Source organism: Triturus cristatus, chromosome 5_1, assembly GCF_964204655.1.
Source record: "Triturus cristatus chromosome 5_1, aTriCri1.1, whole genome shotgun sequence".
NCBI classification, from domain to species: Eukaryota; Metazoa; Chordata; class Amphibia; order Caudata; family Salamandridae; genus Triturus; species Triturus cristatus.
Genome location: NC_140587.1, coordinates 464,106,324 through 464,130,442, shown reverse-complemented (window position 1 = coordinate 464,130,442; position 24,119 = coordinate 464,106,324). Strand labels below are relative to the sequence as shown.

At 44.0% G+C, this 24,119-nt stretch overlaps 1 protein-coding gene across 1 annotated transcript in view; it reads right to left on the bottom strand.

Annotated features, from left to right (window-relative positions):
• PIP4P2 (phosphatidylinositol-4,5-bisphosphate 4-phosphatase 2) overlaps window positions 1-24,119 on the bottom strand; it is a 200,729-nt gene that overhangs the window by 111,745 nt on the left and 64,865 nt on the right. Inside the window, exon 2 of the mRNA XM_085605302.1 lies at window positions 4,002-4,150. Coding sequence (XP_085461428.1) covers window positions 4,002-4,150 — 149 coding nt within the window. The remainder of the gene's footprint in view (window positions 1-4,001; window positions 4,151-24,119) is intronic.

Below are 24,119 nucleotides of genomic sequence, written 5' to 3'. Positions count from 1 at the left end.
TGCGGTCTGCAGTCCTTGTTTGAATTTGAACCCCCGGGTGAGCCAGCTCCCGAGAACTTCTTGTTATATATTTAGTTATATATTTAGTGGGGAGAGGACGCATGTGACCCCCATTCACCATGGCCTATCTTGGCCCCGGGGACTGCGCCCACCCTGGGGTTTCATTAATAAATTGGAGGGGCCTGCGTAACCCCCCTCCATTGCCCCTAAGGGCTAAGGGGACCACCATCTCCCTGGGGCAGGCCCTAAAAAAACAAATTTGGGGGGCCCACCCCTGGGACATAGCAGCATGCGTTCACTAGGCTGGAGCTTTGAGAGCTCAAGCTAAGCAAAAGCAAACAGTAAGTCCACTCCCAATGGGCGGGAGCAGGAAAAATGCATCCACTCACTGGGAGTGGACATTTAATTTGTTTTCCTGTTGGCTGTCAAGCAGGCAGGAAAACAGATTAAATTATTGCTCCCACATGCAGAAAGCAACATTTTTGGCTGCTCCCTGCATGCGGGAGCAATGCTGGCTCCTGTTGGAGGCAGGGACCATAGGGGCATTGATGCTCCCCCCGCAGTCACCAGCACTGCACACGTTGTGCTCTGGGTGAGCTCCAGGGCATCCAGGATCAAGTGGCCAGGCCCTGTGGGATGGGGGGGTCCCAGGAGCCAAAATCGGCCCCCTCCCCTTCATAAAAGCACAAATCAACCCTACTTCTTGGGTTTGGGGAAGGCAAAACAAGTGTTTTCTCTTCCGTATTCCATGTTGAAAAACGAGCTGAAATCCTTAATAGAGGTGAATGCATCATTGATCTATTGGAGCACAATCTGATCTATTGTTACTATGACAAGAGGTTTCTTTCTTGTCTCCTGGTGAGAGCAGAGTCGAGGGTTCTCACTTTTAATTATCCTGAGCATGCAAATGCCCAAAATCATCTGCAAGCTCTGTCCGTTTGGTCCCACCCAGTTTTCCTTAGTAGTAAGCAAAGGTCTTCCCGCCTTTTCCCATGTTGATGGATAGCTTAACCAAAGGTCCCCCCCCAAGCGTGTTTCACGCCGATTTCGGTGATGCATTCTTAATGTAGAGGAATACGAGGACATCTCCACCAAACAAATAAGCTCTTATTTCATAAAGTTAAGATGAAGTACCCTTGCTTGGTGGTGATTCCCCTCTTTGTAGTATGGTTGTCTTATCTAGCAAGGATTCATGCTATCATAGATTTGTGGATCAAGACGCACAAGAATCACACTGCCGAAAGTACATGCATACAAGGTCACTGGAGACATTTCCTTGTGGTCCATTACGCAGCTGTAGTATAGACTATGCACTAGATATTACCCAAAGAGATAGCACTTACTAATTAATCAGTAGAAAGTATTCCAGTTGGGTACACATTTTGTGCAAAACTGTGGACTCTTGTTGGATAAAGGAGCAGGTGAGGTTCCGTGTTATACTCCATACAACTCTGAAGTTCACCAGTGATAGTTATCTCTGGTAACCATAATTCATGCCCTAAAGTGACTATAACTTGCGCCCATGCCATGCTGTGCTAATTTCCCAACATATTACATCACTCAAGACATGTTTTATGACCTCACTGGTAACATCACTGCAATATTTGAAATTACATCATTGATGACAAGATTGTGCCCACAGCCTACATTTCGTCAGGCTATGGTACTGTCTCCGAATCATTGTCTGTATTGCTCACCTGGTGCTTTGGGCCTAACCCTCGTAATGCAGACCTGAACGGACTGCCTGATGTGCATTACTAGGCACTGATCAGTGAGACAATTGGCCTGATCAAGACAAACTTTATCTATGCTTGTGTGAATATCACCACTGGTGCAAAGGTGAATAATTTGCTGTACGGCAATTCCTCCTTTATCAATCTGAGGAGGATTTATTATATAAGCTTAGAGTGCCTATACTCTTACTCTTTCTTCTGTAGCCATGCATAGGTGCTTTTACACACGGATGGTGACATGGTCAGAGCAATCTTTGCCATCTGTAAACACCGCCACAACACTCCCAAACTTCCACAATGCACTCACAGACTTCCTGTATGCACCCACACAAGCACTTAATTCTTAAGCATGCTATCATTGCTTTTCACTTCAAACTAGTGCTGCAACAAAAAGCTCTGGTTCTCTCACATGACACCAAACACTATCCATATAAACCCCATGTCAGACACATACTACCACCAACACCACCCTCATGGCATAGCATATATTTACAGTAGGGAAATGGGCCACTTCCATGCTGTGCAATAAAAATGCCATTACAATACAGTACAATACAATTATATGTTAAGTTCTTTTCAATTACAAATTGTTAAACTGGTTTAGTGATCCCTGGCAAATCACTCCTGGGGCAAGTAAAATATGGAAGCAAGCTTATAGAAGTCGTGCTTGGAAGAGAACAGGAGAGTCATATGAAACTTGTACTGTACAGAAATGCATTTCAATCTTTAGCACAGACAGAAAAGAGTCGTATTTAGAAAAGATCCCCAAGACAAAAGTTTAGAAAATATCCCCAAGACAAAAGATAGACTTCTGACTGCCAAGTTACTCATCAACTCATTTCCATTGCCAAGTTAACAGGGAAGGTGGCAAAGGAATAATGAACCACTTTTGTAAACTATATTGCCATCACCTATTTGGCCTCATAGCTGTCTCGACTTGCTGGCTATCATCATGCATGCCCTCTAACCAAGCTGGCCAGATGGATAAGACCAGCTATAGCTGCAACATTCTAGGTCTTTGGACATTTTTGGAACTCTCAACGCTTTACCAAGTTACATCGTCATTGATAGAGGAACACACCAACAGCATTGATCTTGTTTGCTGACTGTATTACCATTCCTCCTCCAACAAGACTTTGCATTCTACTCTTACGGACCCAGGTCCTGCTTGTACGACCCGTAGGACATCGGATACGCAGTCCCGGTTATCTGTGGCGCTTTAAAACACCCATATCAATAAACAAATCTCTATAAATAGGCCCTTGTGGTTTCCCAAGAAAATAAGATATTATACTTCTGGTTTGTGCAGGTTATAGAAATATTCAAAACAAATGTATTACTCCCAATAATCAAAAAGAACGAAATTAAATATTTTAAGTCGGGGCTCCAATTTCTCATAACCATTGCATTAGGAGAAGCACTTTGTTATGTGACGAATGTTCCAGGAGAGATCCTGCCACCAGATCCCACGAACCTCAAAAGTAAGCATAATTGAGGATTTCCAATAATCTCCAAGGAGAATACCTTAAATACAAAGACTAAGCCTACTGCATCACAGGAGGAATAAGAGGTTTCTCCTGCTACCCCCATGAGCCAATAGGGGTGTCTGTATATATTTGAGTTATATTTTACAGATTGTAGATTGCTAATGCGTGGAGAGTACATACATTGTTGTGAGTGGATAGTAATCCTATACATAGTCTCCTCTGCCTGCTGTATGTTTTCTGACAATGCCACCCCACCACCGTGGACCACTCAAAATTCACAAAGTTCTTTGCTTAAGGCAAGGTGTGGGCAATGGGCATAGTAACATACAAAAATATTAGTGGAACAGCCCATAAACTTTTTCAAGAAAGGTCAAGAAATCCACAAATTCACAATACAGTGTATCAGCGACATTGATGCCTGTGTTCTGGTACTGTCCCCATCACAATAGTGTTGTGCTTTCTTCAGATCCATTTCTCGGATCCATTTTCTACAATAAATGGAGGCATTCTCCGAACTTAACATAGCACCTTCAGTCATCACCTTTTCCAAATCACTGGACTGCATCGACGACCAACACCTAACTATGCATTATCAGGTCAGGAATAGGTATTCTTCCAACAACTTATACTGAAGTGGTGAGTTTTTCAACTTTCTGAACTTACTGTAGTGTTCGACACAGATATTCAGGTAAGCTAATGTAAGATGGAACAAACATCTTTCACACGAACTACAAACATGACACTTCTGATGTTTACCAGCGCAAAGAGGGGGTACACTCACCGTTGCTTCATTGCACATCGTGCACTTGACGACATGCTGATGTAGCTTCCCATCCAAGTTGATAAGAGCCTGGCACACGCGGCAGTTCACAACGGGGACACCATTTGCATCTGGACTAATAATGGCTGTATAAGGAGGCGGCAATTCAGCTGCAAAGACAATAATATTTTACATTAAAAACTAAAATAAAAATTCACACTTTGCAGAATCGCATTATTTGTTAAAGAAAATACATAGCTGTTTTAAAGGTTTGAAGCATAATTCTGTAAAATGTGCCAATACTGGAAGGTTAAATATCATCAAAGATTAAAAACACACGAATCATCTACGTCAACGTATTTGGTAGTGCGAGTCATGATGCTTGGTGAAAAGCACTTCTCAATTTCCGTTTATGAGGAGGAAGAAAAGTTTGACTCTGTGCCAGTGGTCTTTTCTTTCGAAATGCACTGTAAGGCAGCTCTCAGGTGCCCCACACAGGAGTGAAACAATGGCCCACGGGGCTCCTCTGTCATGGTGGGCCCCACAGACAGGCCAGCCAGACTGGAAGCAACAGCTGCTCCAAGTATTCACATTTCGCGTGCCAACATGCAACCGCGAGAAGGCGTGACAGGTAACCACTGCGGGGTCTCTGGGCGGCAGCAGGGGAGCGCAAACAGGTTTAAAACAGGGCGACCTCACCTATTCCGCCCAACTCTGTTGGCTGGCCTGCCTGTGACGCCTGCTGACGTGACCCGCCCAGCAAGGGGGCCAGAGGACTAGCGGTGGTCGAGTCTGTTAACATCCAGCATGCAAAATTCTTTGTTCAAATAATGGTCTATCTAAACAACATTCTGTTTAAGGCTCATCACGTGCCAGGTGTTTTCAATAACACAGTCGATGCATTCATCGTCTTGTCTCAAATTGCAAGACTTTTGGAGTTTCCATCTGAGGGGAGATGGAACCCACGCACTTTCCAGGACGTCTACGATATCTTGGAGTCCATCTCTCCTGGATCTAATCTCAGTCAGCATGGAGTGCTTTAAATGGGGAAAAATAGGTGCAGGTACTCATTAAAATAGAGGTGTATCAAGTGGGCGGGGCTAAGGGCAAAATAACATCATACATAGAGACTTCTGTACCAGTTGCAGCACATATTAAAACACATGACAAATGAGTTTATGCCAAAAAACACAGATTAACTCATAATACAAAATGAAAATCATGATGGCACTTTCTTCCGAATGGTCGCTGCGCACCTGATTGACAGTGCAGGGTCTGTCTAGAGACCCTGCCCTGTTAATCACAGCGTGGCACAAACCCTCTCACTCCCCCCTGCAGTTTGGGGACAATGAAATGGGCGCTGCTGGAATCTTCACCAGCAAATCTGTAAAAGGATACTTCAGCCAAGTTAATTACACGCTCCTCGGAGGCAGAGCGGCCTCTGCCCTGCACTGGAGCAGAGAAACCGAGACTGCCGTGCCCTGGATGAGGGTACCGGTACTCTCCCTGGCTACAGAGAAGTGCCGGTACTGACGGCAAAAAAAATCGCAAGTGCCGGTACTCAGTACCGGTCCATTTAAAGCACTGCTCCTAAAACAAAGAGGCCATACCATAAGGATTTTCAATGTTTTCTGACACACTGCATGCCGGTTGTGTGAGAACAGTTTGACAACAATTGAGTTTTACTGAACATATGCAGGTGGAGGGTAGATGAGTGACTTTTGCCAGACGCCACATCTTGGCAGTGGCATTCTTCGCACAGCTTGGGAGAAAGACTCCAACCCCTTCCAATCCTTTTAAGATTAGAAAGGCTCTTAGAGGGTGGGAAAGGAGCGAAGGGGCACCCCCACACTGGAGAAGTCCCATTGACAGACAGATTAGAAAATACTGGGGGTCCTGCACATGGTGTGCATGTCAGATTATAAACCCACGTTGTTCACCAGGGCATTCTTGCTTGCATTTTATGGGGCATTCAGGGTTTCAGAAATAGTGGCTAGGTCCAAGCAGGACTTTCAAGGGTCCTCCTTGGACACATCTCCTGATTGGGAGGGACCTGATCTTCACAGTATCTGGTACTACCACAAACTAGCTAGGAAGAGGGTGAACAAATTATTCTTAGGAAGGCAGATGGCATTTCGGGATGCCCAGCCACTGTAGTTGCCAATAATTAGCTATACTGTCCCTGGTATCTGCCACAACTCTACATGCTACCACTATCTTGAGGGGGATGGTAAGTTCGCCTTGTAAATAAAAGTTGTAATTGGTGCTGTATGGGCCTGTGGGGAGGTCCACCATGACAAAACAGTCATGATCATTTCTGCAGGATGTTGTGCAATGCGTAAATAGATGTGGGTAGAGGACTAGATGCATTGTTATGAAATGTTGTGTTTACAATGTTAATACGGCCTGAGGAGTTTTTCTATAGCCGAAAAAGGCAGTGAGTCTTAGTTCATTATTGCAAGCCTACTCTCTCATGTCTGGGGAGGCCAAACTTTGAACAATACTAGTTGGCGATGCAGCTATAGTGGCCTGCGAGATGGCTGGCAGGAAGGCAGACTGACAAAGTGGGCAGGATGCTGGCCTAGATGTTCATCACCTAACTGAAGCTCCACCCTCTCAAGACAGAATTCCTGTTATTTGCCAAGAACAACAAATAATATAAAGTACAAACCTCGTACAATGAGATGAAACTTGATGGCATCGAACCCCAATTTCCACCTAATGTCAAGTCACTTGGATTCTCCCTGGGCACCAACCTTACTCTCAAGGAGCACACTGCCAAAAGAAAAAGCAAAGATGACCTGGTACCAGATGTCTCTTCTTTCTTCCACAAAGACTTCAGAACTGATTTTCAAGTTCTCATACTTCTGTATCTGGATGGTAGTAATACCCTGTACCTAGGCCTCCTAGACTCCACACTAGCAGCCCTTTTAGAGGCATCCTACATGCCACAGCAGGTTTCATCCATGGCCTGAAGAAATATGGTAACATCACACCCATCTTGATGGAACTTCACTGGCTACCCTTGCTGACCTGCACATCTATAAAAAGCTGCTGCATCATTTTCAAAGCTATCACGACCAGTACCCCTTCTTATCTTGCAAGCAAACTCACCATCTCTGGTTTTTCTCAATACACCCACAACCAGGACAACATCAGACTCGAGACTAAAAACTAAGAAAAAAGATAAACAAAACAAGAGGTCTTTTACATCTATGCACCCAGGATCTGGACCACCCCAATGCTGCATATTTATCAGCACTACCCGAATGCTGCTCCAATTTAGGAAAGAGCTGAAGACTCACCTAACTACACCACAATGCATTAACCATCCACAACATAAAAGGTGTACTTGTAAAGCACACACTCACCCAGAAGGGCCTCTTGGCTCTGAATAACAGATGCTTATTATTACTCAACTCAGTGGTACTCATTTTATCGACGTCAGAAGGGTGAAAGACTGAGTGGACCCTCTGGGATTTGAACCGTTGACCATGAGTTCAAACACAGGCCCTTACAGTAGATGCATTAGTTCACTTAGCCACCAGACCCAGGTTCTTCTCCTATAACTGGAAGACTTGAAGCTTGTCTATGACCATGTACACCACTCCACTGCCTTTTGGATAGGTTTGCACTATAGAAATGCCATATGCACATACATATATACAATACAACTGACCAAGATTGTCAGGCTCTTTAGGTCTTCATACCTTTCCGAATGCAGAGAGAGGAAAAGATAGTACATAGACATAATGAGAGAATGCTCCAAAGAAAAGGAGCATTTTTTTCAACACTCTGTAGAATTACATTTACTCCAACCACCTTGTATGTGCAATTTTGCGTTTGCTGGAGGTGCATTAAGCAGTGAGGCTACTTTTGTTCTGCCCTAGAATTGGCCATACTTACTGGAAGCTACTAAGCTGGGTCATCGAACCCTGAATTACCCAAATGTTTTAGGTAATTTAACCAACATCCTAATTGAGCTAATCTCTTACGTTACACAATTTGCACTCAACCACGGCGGCACCACGGTATATTACAACAGAAATAATTTAGATTATAGTAACATAAAAATAACAAATGCATGCATGTGTTAATCTTTGTGCCAGTACCTTCCAAATGTTTGATACTTCAAACTTCTGTTTGCCATTTTAAAAACAGCTGCATACGTTTTGTTTTACAGTTATTACCGTCCTGCGTTTCCTCCCTTGCTGCGAGAGAGGTTGGTCCACACAGTTCCAAGTACTATTGGTTTAGAGGTTACATGTTCCTAAATGACAGAGGAAAGGGCTATGTGACTGAAATATCTTTTGAACACTAAGTAGCCACTTTAATTAGCATACATCTGGGCCCTTCATTTCTTCAGTTTTCCCGGTTCCAGGTCACAACACCAAGTTTAGGAGGGCTCCTCTGTACCCCAGTTGGACCATTTCAGCAAGAGGCCATATTTTTCTGACCTCGTTTCAAGGTCCAGATTTAAGAGCATAACTGGTTGGACAAAGACAGGATAGTCTGCATAATCAATTCAATCATCTCACATACCAGAAGAAGATCATTGATTCAAAGGCGGCTCTTTTACTCTTTGAAAATTATTTTGTGCTTTTGTTACCAATTTTGAGAGCTTCTAGGAACTAGACCACAGGGAGTAAGGTGCATCCTCTACTAGAGGGGTCCTAATGAGATACCAATAAAGGTTGACATCCAAATTGCATCATAAATGTCCACACAATGGAAGTTTTGCAGACCTCTTTCAAGCAGAGACCTGCAGTTTGTGGGGACCTCAAAGGTCTGTCAATGTTGTTGAGAGATTATTCCCGAGACTGTAAAAGGAGAGGTCCATGTCAAGGTGTGTTCTATGTGGAACAAGCCTTTCTGCAAACTGCTGTGCTCCTGTGCCTTTTAGCGGTTACACAGGAATCCTTAGGGACACGGAGGGCTGGCAGACTTTCAGGTCATGAAAAAGAAATAGATGTGTAAAGTGATGCTCGTGATTCTACTAATGACAAGTAACGGTGCTCCATGTAATCCACTGCAAAGGTCAAATTGGTCAGATTTAGCTACTACTTGCAAGTGCACACTCAGGAAGCAATGCCAGAAAAACTACTTATTTAGGTAAAATAGAACAACAGAATTGTAGCAGGTCAAAAACGAATAAAGCCCACGTGCAGTAGACACCACCAAAGATTAAACAAAGGTCCATCAAAAGCACGGCGACATAGGGAGTTCTTGCACTGCAGTTCCCTTGGTGGGATCATGCAATAGAAACTAGAATTGATGTCTGTCAATGGTACTTAAAGTTCCATTTTTTATTAGCGTAGTTACTTAAAACCAATACTACAAAATGTATAAACTATAAACTATAAAGAAATTTCCTTGTAAGTTATGTTATAGAATTTTTTTTTTTTTTTTTTTTAAAAGACTTTGATTAAAACAGTTGCACGTTCCATTGTAGTTTATAATTAGCAGTTCATTTGCTTCATGACTGCATCGTAATTAAGGCGTTTTCTTCCCCACCTGCCTCAGAAACTTTACCAGGCGGCAAATCAGCTGGGGTCCTCTGGTGCAAAGTAGGCCAGCACAGCTGGTCTCTGTGTACGGATGCCTCTTTGGTTTAAGAATGGTTTTTAAAGTTTTTTCGTTCAGCATTCAGTTCTTTGCAAGTGCAGAGTAGATGCAACATGTCCTCCTGTGCTGTGCCACATAAACGGCAGGTGGAGCCAGTTTGGGTCTTCAGCCAATGCGGAAAGTGCTTTGTGCATGGTAGCAGACCTTGTTGATACTTCCCAAATTGGATTTTGGGAGATCTAGCATACCCCAGGGCTAAATATTTTTGAGCAGCAGGAGTGGGATAGGTGTTCAGAGTCATCCAGCCATGTGACCTTTTTGATAAGTATGCTATATCCTCAACCCATGATAAAAGTTACGGATTTCCATACTAATTTTTTGAAAAGGCAGTGATTGGTAGGTGTTTCCCAGAGCTCGGTTAGGCCCAGGCTGGTCTGACTTGTTTGTAGATATTTTGCAGCTGGTGATGATGCTTGCTGTTGTAACTCGGACCACAAGTGCCAGTTGAGAGTTCCTGGTCCAGATTTTCGTACCTTGTTCCAAAAAATGACATATGCTCCTTGTCAAGCCAGGGTCTGCTTTTGGACACCAAACTCTAGCCTGATTTGTGCAGGCGAGGCGTATTTAGGCAAGCCAAAGATGATTCGATACGCTGTTACAACCGTGATGTCCTGTAGTTTAGAGTCCCTGCCCCTCTGTGCCTCCCTGCCGTAGGTTATTGTTGGTAAGAGTTTTGCCCATTTGACTGACTAATGGGAGGGGCGATGGGCCGCTCAATTTGGAGTAGAGATTTCTAATTGAAACTGCCAAATAGATCTGTCAGGAGTTACATTTTTTCCTGCAATGCAATTATTTTTATTACTTGTGATTGATTGCAGTCTTTGTAGCTTGAACTTGTAAAATACCTGGCAGGACAGTTTAAACTCTAAACACATTGTACAGAGGAAACAAGTCTGCCTGAAACAAAATCTCTGCCAGAGTACAATTTGAGGGAGGTCCACTAACAGGTTACTACTACTAAAACACTTACGCCCTAAAAAGTAGCATTGCAAGCAGTTTTTGATAATCTTTGCAATTGGCCGTACCGGTCACTTGCCTTTTAAATTCTCTTGTTCTCAGTTGTAGTATTTTACTGCCGCCAGCTCAGTTTAAAACTAATGCCATAGATGTAATTTTAAATTTTTCCGTAAACTCGAACGTCTGTTTTTATATTCTCAATGCTAGATTTGTTTTTTAAAATCATAGGGCATTTGTTTCTTCTTGAGAAAATCTTCTACTCGCTCTAAAGATAAAGGATAACAAAAATATACATATATTTACTCTTTTTTCTTCTAAAAGTAGAACTACATTTTTTATTTTGGCAACATATGAATTGTTAGCGTGACCCATGCATCAGTCCGTTGTGGTTTACAACATTTGCTTTGCTATGATAAATTCAAATCGAATGTTTTCTCAGGTAGGTCAAAGAGGCAGCTATGATCTTCCTACTGCTGCTTGCGAAATCTGACCATCAGTTACATCGCTGAAAGTTTATTTGACAATGTGATAACGTGGAACCTGCCTTTATGGACAGCCACAGCCTAGAAAACATGCAAACAATAATCATAACTTTATGAGAAGTTACAGTCTAATATGAGAAGCACCACTGGCGAGATGACAAACAGCTTTGTACAGTGGAAATCACCACAGATTATTGAAGCATACCCTAATATCAATGCAAGCAAAAGGGAATATTTAAGAAATACTCCCAAATTGTAGGCTACTGAAGTGTAATATCGATAGCGGACTGTGTTAACTGTTCTCTGTTGTCAAGAAAACAATACAAAATTGGATTAATGAAAAAAAAGAACTACTCCAATGCATATTGGAAGTACAGTGGTGCCCTGGTGAAGCGCACCCTCAATTCCGAATTTTTGCATCACTCACCAATTTGGATGGAACAGTGGTGGGTATTACAATATTTTAAACTGTGATTTCCACTGGAAAAGTATTTACTTTGGACACAATCAGCTACGGTACCTTTAATGTGTCTTTTGGGCATGCAGTTTTTTTTATAGAAACATGCATGGTGTGCTTCTGTGGGGAAAATGTTCATGAGTAATGTGCCAGATGCAAAAGTAGCATTATTGTTTTCATGAACTCTTCAGAACTGTATGTAAACTTTTTTTTAAAAACATTAACAAGCTTACCATACCCACCATTTTGGCCGAACTTTTAAAAAGCTTAAACATGGTCATGGCAGGAGAATACCCACAAATACATCTAGAGTGAGATAGGCGCTCTGCCTATGCTCACTCAAGTGCAATAAATAACTAGACAATAATATTTACCAGGGCTGCGTTTCACTTCTTGTCCAGCTATGTAATCGGGTATTTGCACCTGACCAAATTGGGAATGTGTTATTAAAAGATTACCCTGGAAACTCCTAAAACCGCTACATCTTTGAAATGATTTAATAAGGTGTCTGTAAATTTTTCTTCTTCAATTCAAAATTTCCAATAGTTTAAGGCAACTTACTTCAGGAATAATCGTTATATACAATTATCAAGTACACATAATTCTACATAAAAACATAGTATTACTTTGAAGCTGGGCCCATTTTGTTAGCAAACTGCGAGAAAAACAAAATAAATGGAAACCTGAGGAATGTATACAAAATGTAGTGATGGGTCGCCAAGAATTTGTGCTTTTTAATAGAGCTTTTCAATGCAAACAATATTATTCCCGTTAGATAAATCCAAAGAGACAAGTTAAGATTTTAGGAATTCATTTCATCCTATCATTCCTTTCTCTATTAAATACATCAACGTATTTATCCCCTTTTTATTTTGCAAAGGTTCATTCTTTTTATCAGTGTTGTCTCGGCAAACGCTTGTTGTGATGTCCAAGTAAAAAGAATTGTCAAATCTCTGCAAGCATTAAAACATGAATACAAATGTTGGCCTATACTTTTTACCCCTTTCCTCCTACATATTGCATACATTCAAACAGTGTCAGGTTATGCCTCAAGTTTCTCTTAGTCAAAGTATCAGTTAAGATATATCCTAACAGCGATGTTGGGACTGTTCAATAATTAATTAAATAAGCATAGCTTGAAGTTGTTCACTATCACCCTGAAGGTGCAGGACTTCACCAGTGGGACTACACTTCCAACACGGCAACCTGACAATTTATTAGGTTTCCCTTAAGCCAGTGCATGCACGGTCTGTTGCAAGGCATGTTATCTTACAGTGGCCTTAGAGTCTGTCCATTGCTCACCATTAGTTGGTTTAATTGTCACTCTCCTTTGCTTGCTTATTTGCCAGCTTCTGTAGATTATCCTTCCTCGTCTTCGGTTTGTTCCTACCCTGTAGCTTGGATACTCTGCACACGTCTTTCCACTGCTCATTTTTCAGGCCCTACTTTTTTCTGCATGTTTAAGAGCTCTTTGACAGTGTGTGTGTTTTCCAGCTGTCTCCTCATGTAGTTCTCCCCCTGCTTGTTCCTCTCTCACCATTCCTTAGTTGCAGTGAATCATTCCTTCGTGCCCATCTTCCCGTCCGATTGCTCCCCCACCACTCTCTTGTCCATTTGCTTTCCCAGGCACTCCTGCCAACACTCCGTTGTTCATGTGTTTCCACATTCGCAACCACACGCAATCCATTGTACATGTGCTACATCAACCCGAGCACCCAACCTCAGTTGTCAGCATGTTTCCTCAACCCCGCCTGCCCTCCGTGGTCAGCTTGCTGCCCCAGGCCACCCTCTCTTGTCAGCTTACTTCCCCATCCTCCCCTGCCCACTCTCCATTGTCAGCTAGCTTCCCCATTCCCTCACACTCCCCCTCCATTGTCAGCTTGCTGCACCATTCCCTCAGACCCACCCTCCATGGTCAGCTTGTGTCACCACCCCATTTTACTCACCCAACCTCCGTTGTCCGCTCACTTCCCTACTCCCACCCACACTTTGTGGTCAGCGTACTGCCTCAACACCTCCCACTCACCTCCATTGTCAACTTGTTTACCACGCCCCTCCGGTTCATTCTCCATTGTCAGCTTACTTCCCAAGCCCCTCCCATCCACCACCTGTTGTCGGTTTTCCTCCCTGCCCCTACTGCCTTGACTTGGTGTCCTTGTGTTTTTCCATTGGCTCGAGCTTGTCCTATTCCCCCACCCACATCTTTCTTTGCCACCCTCCATGTTGTCTCGTCCCCAAACCACTCCCCATTTTCATTTACATTTTTTAAAAGTGCAGTAACGCTGGTCAAGTCATATAGCTATTTAAATATTATTTTTAGGCATGCTGCACAGCATTCGCACTGCTGTACAGCATGGCTAAAATAATTGCCAAAATCAATAGCTCTCATAGGAGAGACTACTGGCTTTGCCAAGTTTATTAAGCAGTTACAAATGGAAAATCTTACACCTGCTATGTAGTTATACGACATGGTCCTCATTATTTACCATGGCTACGATGTAAATGGCGTATGACTGTTTTGCATAGATCAACAATCTGGGCTGAGGTCATCATTGTAGTAGGTACACTTAAAATATGCTGGCATAGACCTATGATTGTCCTCTCTGTAAATGACAAAAAATAAAGTTGCTGAAACCAGTTCTGATGGCTCCTTTTTAGTCACATCTGTAACTTTCACCATGATTGAAATTCACCAAATTGAGGAAACCAACCCAGTGAATGTTTTTCTTAGTGAAAATTCTGAAATGCAGTTTGCTTTGCCCCATTACATTTTTTGCCAGTCATCCGGACCTTTCCATCCTCTTTTTTCGGGGCGGGGTGGGGGAATATTCCATCTCCATGTTCCCGTTTAAACTAACCCTGTCTGCCTCTCGCTTCCTCAGATTATTCCCTTATTCGACATAACTCGCTAGTCAGTGTCTTTCTATTGTGGGTTCTGTTACAACTTCCCCCCATATTTTTAATCGTACACTTTAAGTTTTAAAATAAATAAATAAATCCTCTCTCCCTCCCCTGTCATGGCAGTGAGGCTCTTGACCGCTTTCTTCCCCTGCATTTATATGTCCCGGCTCGACACCTTTCACTTTTTTTTCTGCACTTAACATGAAGAGGCAAAAGGACGCAAGGTAAGTGGGGACGCTCACCTGATACACTCTCTGCCGTGAGGGGAACGGCTCGATCCTTCCTTTCCTGTAGTCACCAAAGGCCACGCCGTGAGGGAAACGGCTACAGTTTGGGAAAACTACAATCCCCAGCAGGCTCAGCGAGGTGCTAGCGGACCGCGTCAGACCAGCGCCAGGGGGCTACAAAGAGCGCTCAACCCTCACGCAGTGCGGGACGCTCACCTGATACACTCTCAGCCGTGAGGGGAACGGCTCGATCCTTCCTTTTCTGTAGTCAACAAAGGCCACGCCGTGAGGGAAACGGCTACAGTTTGGGAAAACTACAATCCCCAGCAGGCTCAGCGAGGCGCTAGCGGAACGCGTCAGACCAGTGCCAGGGGGCTACAAAGAGCGCTCAACCCTCCCGCAGCGCGGGACGCTCACCTGATACACTCTCAGCCATGAGGGGAACGGCTCGATCCTTCCTTTCCTGTAGTCACCAAAGGCCACGCCGTGAGGGAAACGGCTACAGTTTGGGAAAACTATAATCCCCAGCAGGCTCAGCGAGGCGCTAGCGGAACGAGTCAGACCAGCGCCAGGGGGCTACAAAGAGCGCTCAACCCTCCCGCAGCGCGGGACGCGCGCGGGCTAAGCCCGGGCAAAGGGCGGGCCGTCTACGGCCGTCCGAGACAGGAGGAGGCTGGGCCGGGCCATCCCCCTAAACAGTGTCCGGGGGTCAGTTTGACTTTGTACTATTTACTCATGTGGTAAATTCATGTGTTTTAGTGTTTCTGACATAACCAGTCAAACCCCTTCTTAACGTCGCTGTTTAATTTCAAGTATTTGCTTTAGTGGTAACTAGTTGTGATATTTACAAGGAAGATTTTGTGTGCATGCTCCTTGTGATTAAATCATGGGGAAACATTGTAAGCCCATTACCGTACGCCCAATGACTAGGCAATTAGCTACTTCGAACCCGCCGCTCCAGAGCCTCACAGCCATTGATAAAATGCTCCAGAAAACTATTGGGGTGGTGGCTTCTGCAATTGAAAACACTGAAAGGCGGCTGTCAATCACCCCTGCCATTCCCACTGCACCGTCCTTAGACGACTGTTCTGTAGATTTAGTAATTCAGGATGATGTGGAAACTATGTCGTTTATGTTGCCTTCCTTTACACATTTACCATGTGCCCAGATTCCACTTGATGAGAATGTGCCAGTAGAGGCTGCTTTGTTTACATCCTCGATGGTATCTCCAGTGGCACTTAAACCGGGAGCACGGCCAAAGAAAAAGAAGCTTGCTAAAAAAACGGTTAAAACTACAACGCCATCTTTATCTATTCCCGGTCATCTGGACACTGTTCCCCGTCCAGTAACCTCGGGTCCGCCATTGTGGGCTACCCATTTAATAATTGATCTACAGGCACACATAAAGCAGACTTTAAATGCTCATTTTAAATCTCTGTCGACTAGGATCGACAGATTAGTAACACTGATTAATAATAAAGGTGTAGGGAAAACTCAGTTAAATTCTGCTCCGCGAGATCCTGGTAGGTTGGGGGGCTTGGGTACATCTGACATGACTAGTAAAGCCACCCCACGGGTTCCTTGTACTTCTCAACCTATAAAACAAGACCCAGTTCAGCTGCCTACGATGATGCCAACTCAACCCCCAAATGCTCCTGATCCATCTTCCTGTCTTAACCTGCCCCGAGTTGCTACTGGTCTGGCCCCCTGTGAACAACCTCCTATCCTAAAGGCTCTTGGAACACGGAGTCTGGGGGCGGGTAGGCCTCAAGTTAACCCGCTTGTGAATTTTGGTAAAAAGGCTTTGGTCAAATCTCCTTCCTACCCGCAGTTACCCGCGTAGCTTCATCATACGTGGTGGTGCTTACGGGAGTACCTCCATTGTCTAGTGATGGGGGGAATCTTACTATGAATTAAAAAATAAAGTTATTTATTGGCTAAGTAATCATAGACCTCTGAATGGAGTAGGTTTGGGGGAGATTTTGTTTGTGCGGAGAGTTTGCTGGTTGGGGACTAGACCCAAAGGTATTTGTGGGGATTGTGTTAAAATTAATTTCAGGGACCCGAGAGTAGTTGGTCATATACTGGATCATGGAGGGTCGACTAAAGTAGGCTCTATTAACACCTGTCACTTGGGGTACTTTTATATGCATCCTCGTATTCTAAGGCCCTCGGAACGATCCTATTTCCATCAAGATAGCCAGGAATACGATTATAATATTCCGGTCGCTAATTCATTTAATGCACTTAGTTCTGTGGATTGACCACCACCATTGAGGCACGTTGAAGGAAGGGCCATGAATATGAAAGGGGGTCAGGCAATGGATGGCTGTAGTTCGGAGGTGGGTCTTCACAATTTGGTAAATGGAACTAGGTTAGGAGCAACAGTTATTCCTTTATCCCCCCAAAGTAACAGCCCAGTACGAGGGATAATAGAGTCAGGTACTCTAGACTTAATAGCATCTCCCTTTTCTGTTGCCTGTGAATTTTCTGAGGACTGTCCTTCTTAAGCAGCGACACGTAGATCCTTAGTAGGATCTTGGAATGTGGCTGGACTGGGGTCTAAACTCCCCAATCCAGAGTGGGGAGAGCTTATGGACAGCTACGATATATGTTTGTTTCAGGAAACTTGGCTTCGGTCCATCCCAGTGAGGGTAGGTTATGCGTCCTTCCATGCACCAGCGGTTCAAGGAGTTAGGGGAAGACCTTCGGGGGGATTGGCCATCTGGGTTGCCTCTCATCTTGGGTGTTCAGTTAAGACCATAGACACTCAGTGCCCAGATATCTTACGTTTAGTGCTCAACTTTTTTGCTGGCTACTCGTTGGTAGTACTTAATGTCTACTTGCGTCCCTATCCCCGCCAGTTGGGCTTATCGATTTTGGGTGCCTTAGACGTTCTTCTACACTCTCTTCCCCCAACGTCCCACAAAATGATAGGTGCTGATCTTAATTGTCATTTTGAACCCCTTCTTGGGATCCCTTCAGTGACCTCGGATGAGGATGAAAACTGTAAAATCCCAGACTGTATTATGTACCCGGAAAAACGTTTATTGCCTTTGGCCCTTGAGATTAATAAGTTAACTATTTTACATTCTCTTAGGGCCTGTAATGGCAGACTTCTTCTTGATGTCCCGGGTTCACATACTTTTAATAGACCTGGAAATTGTTCAACAATTGATTATATTCTGGTAAATGTGGAATTCTGGGGCTATCTGGGAGCCTTCTCTGTCATCCCTAGGGTTGACAGTGATCATAATTTACTGACACTAGAACTAGCAAATAATATCGGGGGTCGTAGTGTTTTTAGGGGTTTAGTAACTACTAGCAGTGTGAATTTGGTTCTAGCGGCAGGTGGCAGACGCATTAGGTGGGCAAAAATTGCGACAGAAGAGGCTAAGCTAGCGGAATTATACCGCCATGTTGCCTATTCTCTAGCAGAGGTCTCCCACCTCTTGAGTCTTAATGGAGATTCCTCCCAGCATTATCTCCTGGGCCTGCAGTCTATTCACAATAAACTCCTTAGTTCCATGGCCGGTTATTTTTACAGTACCACCACACAGAGGCCAAGGACAACTAAGAACGATCACTGGTATAACAAAAGCTGTAGGTTGACTAAGAGTGCTTTGATTAGGGAAGTAAAGTTGGGCACCCAGTCAAGTATCAGATCTGCGAGGGATAATTATAAAAACCTGATGAAGGAGGCAAAATCCGAGTGGGAGGACTCGAGGTGGTCAAGTATTAAGCTAGCCCTAGAAGCCCGAGATTTCAGGGTATTCTGGAATCTTGTTCAAGCTGGTTCGGCAGAAAGTCCATCCGCAATCATTCCCAATCTTAGCGAAGAGGTGTGGCTAGAGCACTTTAAGCCCCTCTATTCGCTTAGTAATTCCGATTGTGGAATAGACTTAGTAACCCAAACAAACGCTATTGCTATGGCTTACTCGGAATATGTGGACTCGGAGCCGAACCTGCACCCTTTTGGAAATCGAGCTGGCTCTCAGTAGCTTATCATTGGGGAAAGCTCCGGGCCTTGATAGGATCACAGGTGATTTATATCGAAGTGAACAAAAAATCTGGGCTCCTTACATCTGGGTCTATTTTAATGCTATTTTGCAGGGCCTCGAGATTCCCCAAACTTGGTTAGGAGCTGAAATTATACCTATCCACAAAAACTCTTCCCCCTTGGACCCGGCTAACTATCGCCCTATAAGCTTGTAGATGTTTTACAGAAACTGTTTGCCCGCATGCTTTTAACAAGATTACAGAGTTGGATGGAGGAATATCACATCCTAACTTCTCTTCAAACGGGCTTTCGAGCAAAAGTTTCCACTACTGACCAACTGTTCAGATTACAGTTGGTCTACTGGAAGATGGTTTCTATTGGAGCCGGCAATTTATACCTGATTTTCGTGGACCTTCGGTCCGCGTTTGACATGGTCCAAAGGGAGAAGCTCTGGGCGTTACTATTGGAGATGGGCGCCCCCCCTTATTTGTGTCATCTATTTAAGCGAATGCATGATGGAACATATGCAAGGGTGAGATACGGGAGAAGTGGGGAAATTTCGGGTCCATTCCCGGTTGAAAAGGGTGTGAGGCAGGGGTGTGTTTTGGCTCCAACATTATTTTCTCTTTTCATCAATGGGCTGATAGATCATTTATTGTGTGCTAGTAATCTGGATTCCCCAAGGTTAGCGGGGCGAAAGATACCTGCCCTAATGTTCGCGGATGACACGCTTTGTCAAAATCTTTTATGGGCATCCAGCGTACACTAGAGGCATTCTGCTCCTTTTGTAAACTAAGGAACCTGTAATTGAACCTACCCAAAACTAAATTCATGGTCTTCAGCTCTAGTTCAGCCAACTGTCCTCATCCCCAGATGGAAGGTATAGTGCTAGACCGAGTTTCTACATTTGATTATTTGGGGGTAACTCTTAATGACAAAATGAAATGGGAGTCTCATTTGGCGAAGGCCAATTTGAAGTTGACACAATCCGTGGGGGGTATTTTGAAGGTTTTTAATAACACTTCATCTAAACCCTTGGGCCCCCCTATGGAAATCTACAAATCCCAAGCAAGAGGGGGTGCGATATATGGTGCAGAGCTTTGGGGCCATTGTAGTATTGCCTCTCTAATTTTAACCGAGAACAGCTTTATTAGGCGGCTTTTGAAACTACCCATGAGTACCCCCTTAACCCCCCTGAGATGGGATTTAGGTCTGGTTCCTATTGAAGAGATTGCCCCAAATCGTCCACTCCTGTATTGGAGATGTCTCTGGTTGTGATCTATAGGCAGGACCTCAGTGATCTCTTGTCAAGAGGGAATACGGGGAAAATCCCATGGCTAATGCACATTAAGAACCTTTGCTATGCCTTAGGTAAGGGGGACCTGTGGACGACACCAGAGGAGTCCTGTGTTTTACAGACCAAGAAATCATTGAGCGCAGCTCTTCAGCATTATCGAATGGAAATATTATTAAATTCTTCCTTGGGTAGGCTTACTAACACCTTTTTGGACATTAAGATCAGTCCCCACTTTGAATTTTTTTGGATGTTATCCAGCCTTCACTGGCCAAGAAATTATATATCCAGTTCAGACATGGTTCTCTTCTTCTGAGGGCTTTAACTCATAGGTGGTCTAGCGCGCTCTGTCCAACGAGTTTTTGTCCAGATACTTGTGAGACAGAGTTGCATGTTGTGCTCTTTTGCCCTCTTTACATCAAGGCAAGAGTAAAATGGATTATCCAACTCTGTACGTCTAGGGGTCTCAGGGATTATCAGGAGGCATTTAGAATCCTCAAATACGATACTACCCCCATGATAGTGTTTGCGATGGCTAGATTTCTCCTTTCCATGTGGTATTCAATGTGTACAAAACAAAAAATTGACAGGCCATAATTTGCTCCTACTGAGGTGAATTTAGCGTTGTAGCGAAAGCGTTTTTAGTTATGAGATTTGTCCAAGGATGGGATGCTGTTTTACGTGTTTACATCCTCATTGATATTACTTGTCCTTTTTAATAATGTATTTAATTGTGTCTTAAAATGCTCATTTAACCTCTAAAACATGTTTTTAATTCTTGATGGATTGAATTACATTTAAATGTTCATCTTTTATTAATTTTATTGTAATATGTTTATGTCTTTTTATGGTATTATACCGAAATAAAAGTTTTTTGACTGACTGACTGTTAAGTGGCTGTGCTCTTCTGCCCCTCCCTTTAGTTTTTAGGTCTCGCCTGAGCCAGCGCTTTAGCGCTGCTCTGGCGAGAGCTAAAGAAAACGGGGATTTGGAAGTGCAAACGAGTGCTTTCCAGGCCCCCAACTACAGTGCATGTGCGCCGGGCGCGCACCATTTGGCAGCCTTCGTGTACATTTCGCGGGCGCTTTGATGTTCTCAGTGAGCCGCGCGGCCACTGAGAACATCAAAGCGCCCGCGAAATTGCTCACCATATGCCAGCCCCTCGTCAAGGCAGGAGTGCGGGGAGCTGGATTCCTTAGAGCGAAATGGTCCTTCACCGCGACTTTTATATTCCTGATTTTCACTTTTAATTTGCTTTTAATATTTATTTTATTTCCACGCTTAATGTATAGTGACTCGTTTTAGGCTTTCAATACAGCGCTGGCGTGGTTGTGGAAGTCTTAATTGTTTTTAACGGTGACATATCGTCGTGAACACACTCTGTCCGTGATGGGGAGACATGGGGTAACGGGGGAGCCCCCTTCACATATAAACCATCTATCTGCTGCCTGAACTTTTGGGGTCAACAAAGGCTTGAAGCTTAACGTAGGCAACGGCCAGACAAAACGTACCTTTATTTGTAGCACTTTGTTGAGGACGGTGTTCTTGGTCAATTGTATCAGTGTTGTGATAGTTCTATTGTCTAGGTACAAGGGATGTGTTTGGGGATTACATCTCTTCTCACTACCCTAAACTGCTATCAGACATAGCCCCCCACCCTGTTTGCCCTTGAACGATGTTTATGTTCTTCGCATCACAATGACAGGACCCCCCCCCCCCCCACCCCCCCCCCCTGCTTCTTTAGGAGAACTGGGCCTAGAGGGGGTGCGAATCTTTACAAAACAGGTAATCTAGTTTGGAGCGGCGATAAGACTTCAAACACCCCTGTGCCTCCGCCCATCTCTTCTGTTTCATGTCTAGTGCTACCCTTTGTCCTTGCCGCCCCTCCCTCCTCTTTGTTTCCGACGCCCCCTCCTCACGGGGTACCCTTGTCCTCCCTGTTCCAATCCCTGATCCGGCTGGCAGGGGGTCCTCTTACAGTTTCACTTGCTGGTTTGTTCCAGCGACCCCTACTAACCCCTCCTTTAGTGCAAAATTCAGCGACCAGTTGCACGTGTGTGTTTTTTTTCACCACTGTTTTAATTGGACGAAAAGGGTGTTTATGGTAGGAATCTTGTACAAGAGACTTGGCTAATTTAGAGAATGGCTTAAACCATCTCAACTAAAATCCTGACCAGTATTTCAATGCATCGTTGTGACCTTTCCCTTACTGCTGCCAGACATATCACACTACAGCAACCCTATGCCTGAAACAAGCCAGACCCATTGGCTTTGCCAGTTCTTGTAAGATGTATCAGGTAAATGAATAACCAGAGTGATTATGTTGTGAATACTCATCATTGAAAGTGTTTAAATTCTGCAAATGAGACCTTGTATTAAACTTCGCTAAGGTCTGTAAAAAGGGTGGTGGCATTTGGGGTGGTGCACACGCCCCGGCTCTCCCTATTGCACCACTTGTCTTCTTCAGTGTCTCACCCTGTTAGACATGTGTACCTGTTTTTTTCGCACATCTTTCTGCTTGTTTCTCATTTCCCCACAAATACGATTGGCACATAGGCAGCCATCATAGATTGAATGAGCATATAGTTTGCACAGCTGTATTATATTAAGCACTGTGGGAAACGTGCGCTGCTTTCTGCCTCCGCTCCCAGAACTCCCCATCCTGGCCTGTGAACGCCCACCTACCACCTAAATTCACTCAGACACCAAAAGGCGATTCAGTTCAAAGTATGTATGTACTGAAAGAGTCATATGTTTATTGAACAACAATACAGGAAGGCAACCTTTTGTAAAACAGCAAATACTCCAGGACAATGCAAGATTAAGTAAAATATAAACGGGGATTGCATTGCTGTAATCAAATTAAACATGATTTGTAAAGCGCGGCTAATCACCCATGGGTGTCTCCAGGCGCTGTATTAAATACCTTAAGGGTTTTCAGTCAATAGTTGGGAAAAGGATCAGTGCTTTTCTTAGTAAAGTTAGAGGCGTGGGTGTATATATAGAGCTCCAGGGAATCGTTGTCTGTTTTTAATTATTGCCAGGTGTGAAACCCTACAGGACCCGCCCCACCTAAAACATGCAGTTTGGAGGTAAACTCAGAAGTGATGGGTGTGATCTTTTCAAACGTCTCAGCCATTCCAGGCTGTATTCCGGCCCAGTGTCTCTCACCCACCATGACATGTCAGACACAGACCCCCATATGCAAATCTTGAGCAACTTTTAACATGAAGAGATCTGGTCTGCAAACAAACATTCAGTGTATGGTTAGTGTTTTTGTCCTCAGTCGGTTTCATTACACGTGCCGTTTTTTAGGTCTCGCCTGAGCCAGCGCTTTAGCGCTGCTCTGGCGAGAGCTATAGAAAACGGGGATTTGGAAGTGCAAACGAGTGCTTTTCAGGCCCCCAACTACAGTGCATGTGCGCCGGGCGTGCGCACCATTTGGCAGCCTGCGTGTACATTTCGCAGGCGCTTTGATGTTCTCAGTGAGCCGCGCGGCCACTGAGAACATCAAAGCGCCCGCGAAAGTGCTCACCATATGCCAGCCCCTCCCTTATCCCACTTCCTGCTTGTTTAGCGAGCAGTAAGTCGAAGGCCGTTTTAGAGGTAAGGAATTTTAGGAATGAGATCAGCAAACAACATTTCTCTACTCAGGCCACTGTCCACTTTCCTTAGTGAAATTGACAGTGTGTCTGTCTGATCTCTCTACAACATGTAGCTGATTAGTGTTAATAGACTAACATCGCAACGTCTTTTCAACAAACAGTTTAAAGTATGACAGTCTTAAAAATGCATCTAGCATGTTTTCAGTTTGTTGTAATATTTTTTAAGCATAGCTTTCCAGTTACTCTCACTGTGAAAGTATGACCTTTATTTGTTATGCCAAAAGAAAACAGTGTGTCCGTGGCATTTACAAAGTATTTTTAATACTTGGTTCTGCAGACCAATCGCCATGGCTTGTGTGGTTTTTAGCCTTGAATTTTTAGTCGACAGGCCTAAGCCCATGTCTTGTATACCTGTACGTGTATTTATATTTTTAAACGTCCCCGCATGCTTAGCGATGACTGTAGAGAATTAACTAAATGTTTTTTCTCCAGGGGCAAACACTACAGGCCTTTATTTGCGTAGCAGGCATCTATTTCAGAAGTGTGTTGTTATGGACAACGATCAAAACAATTTGTATTCCATAATTTTGA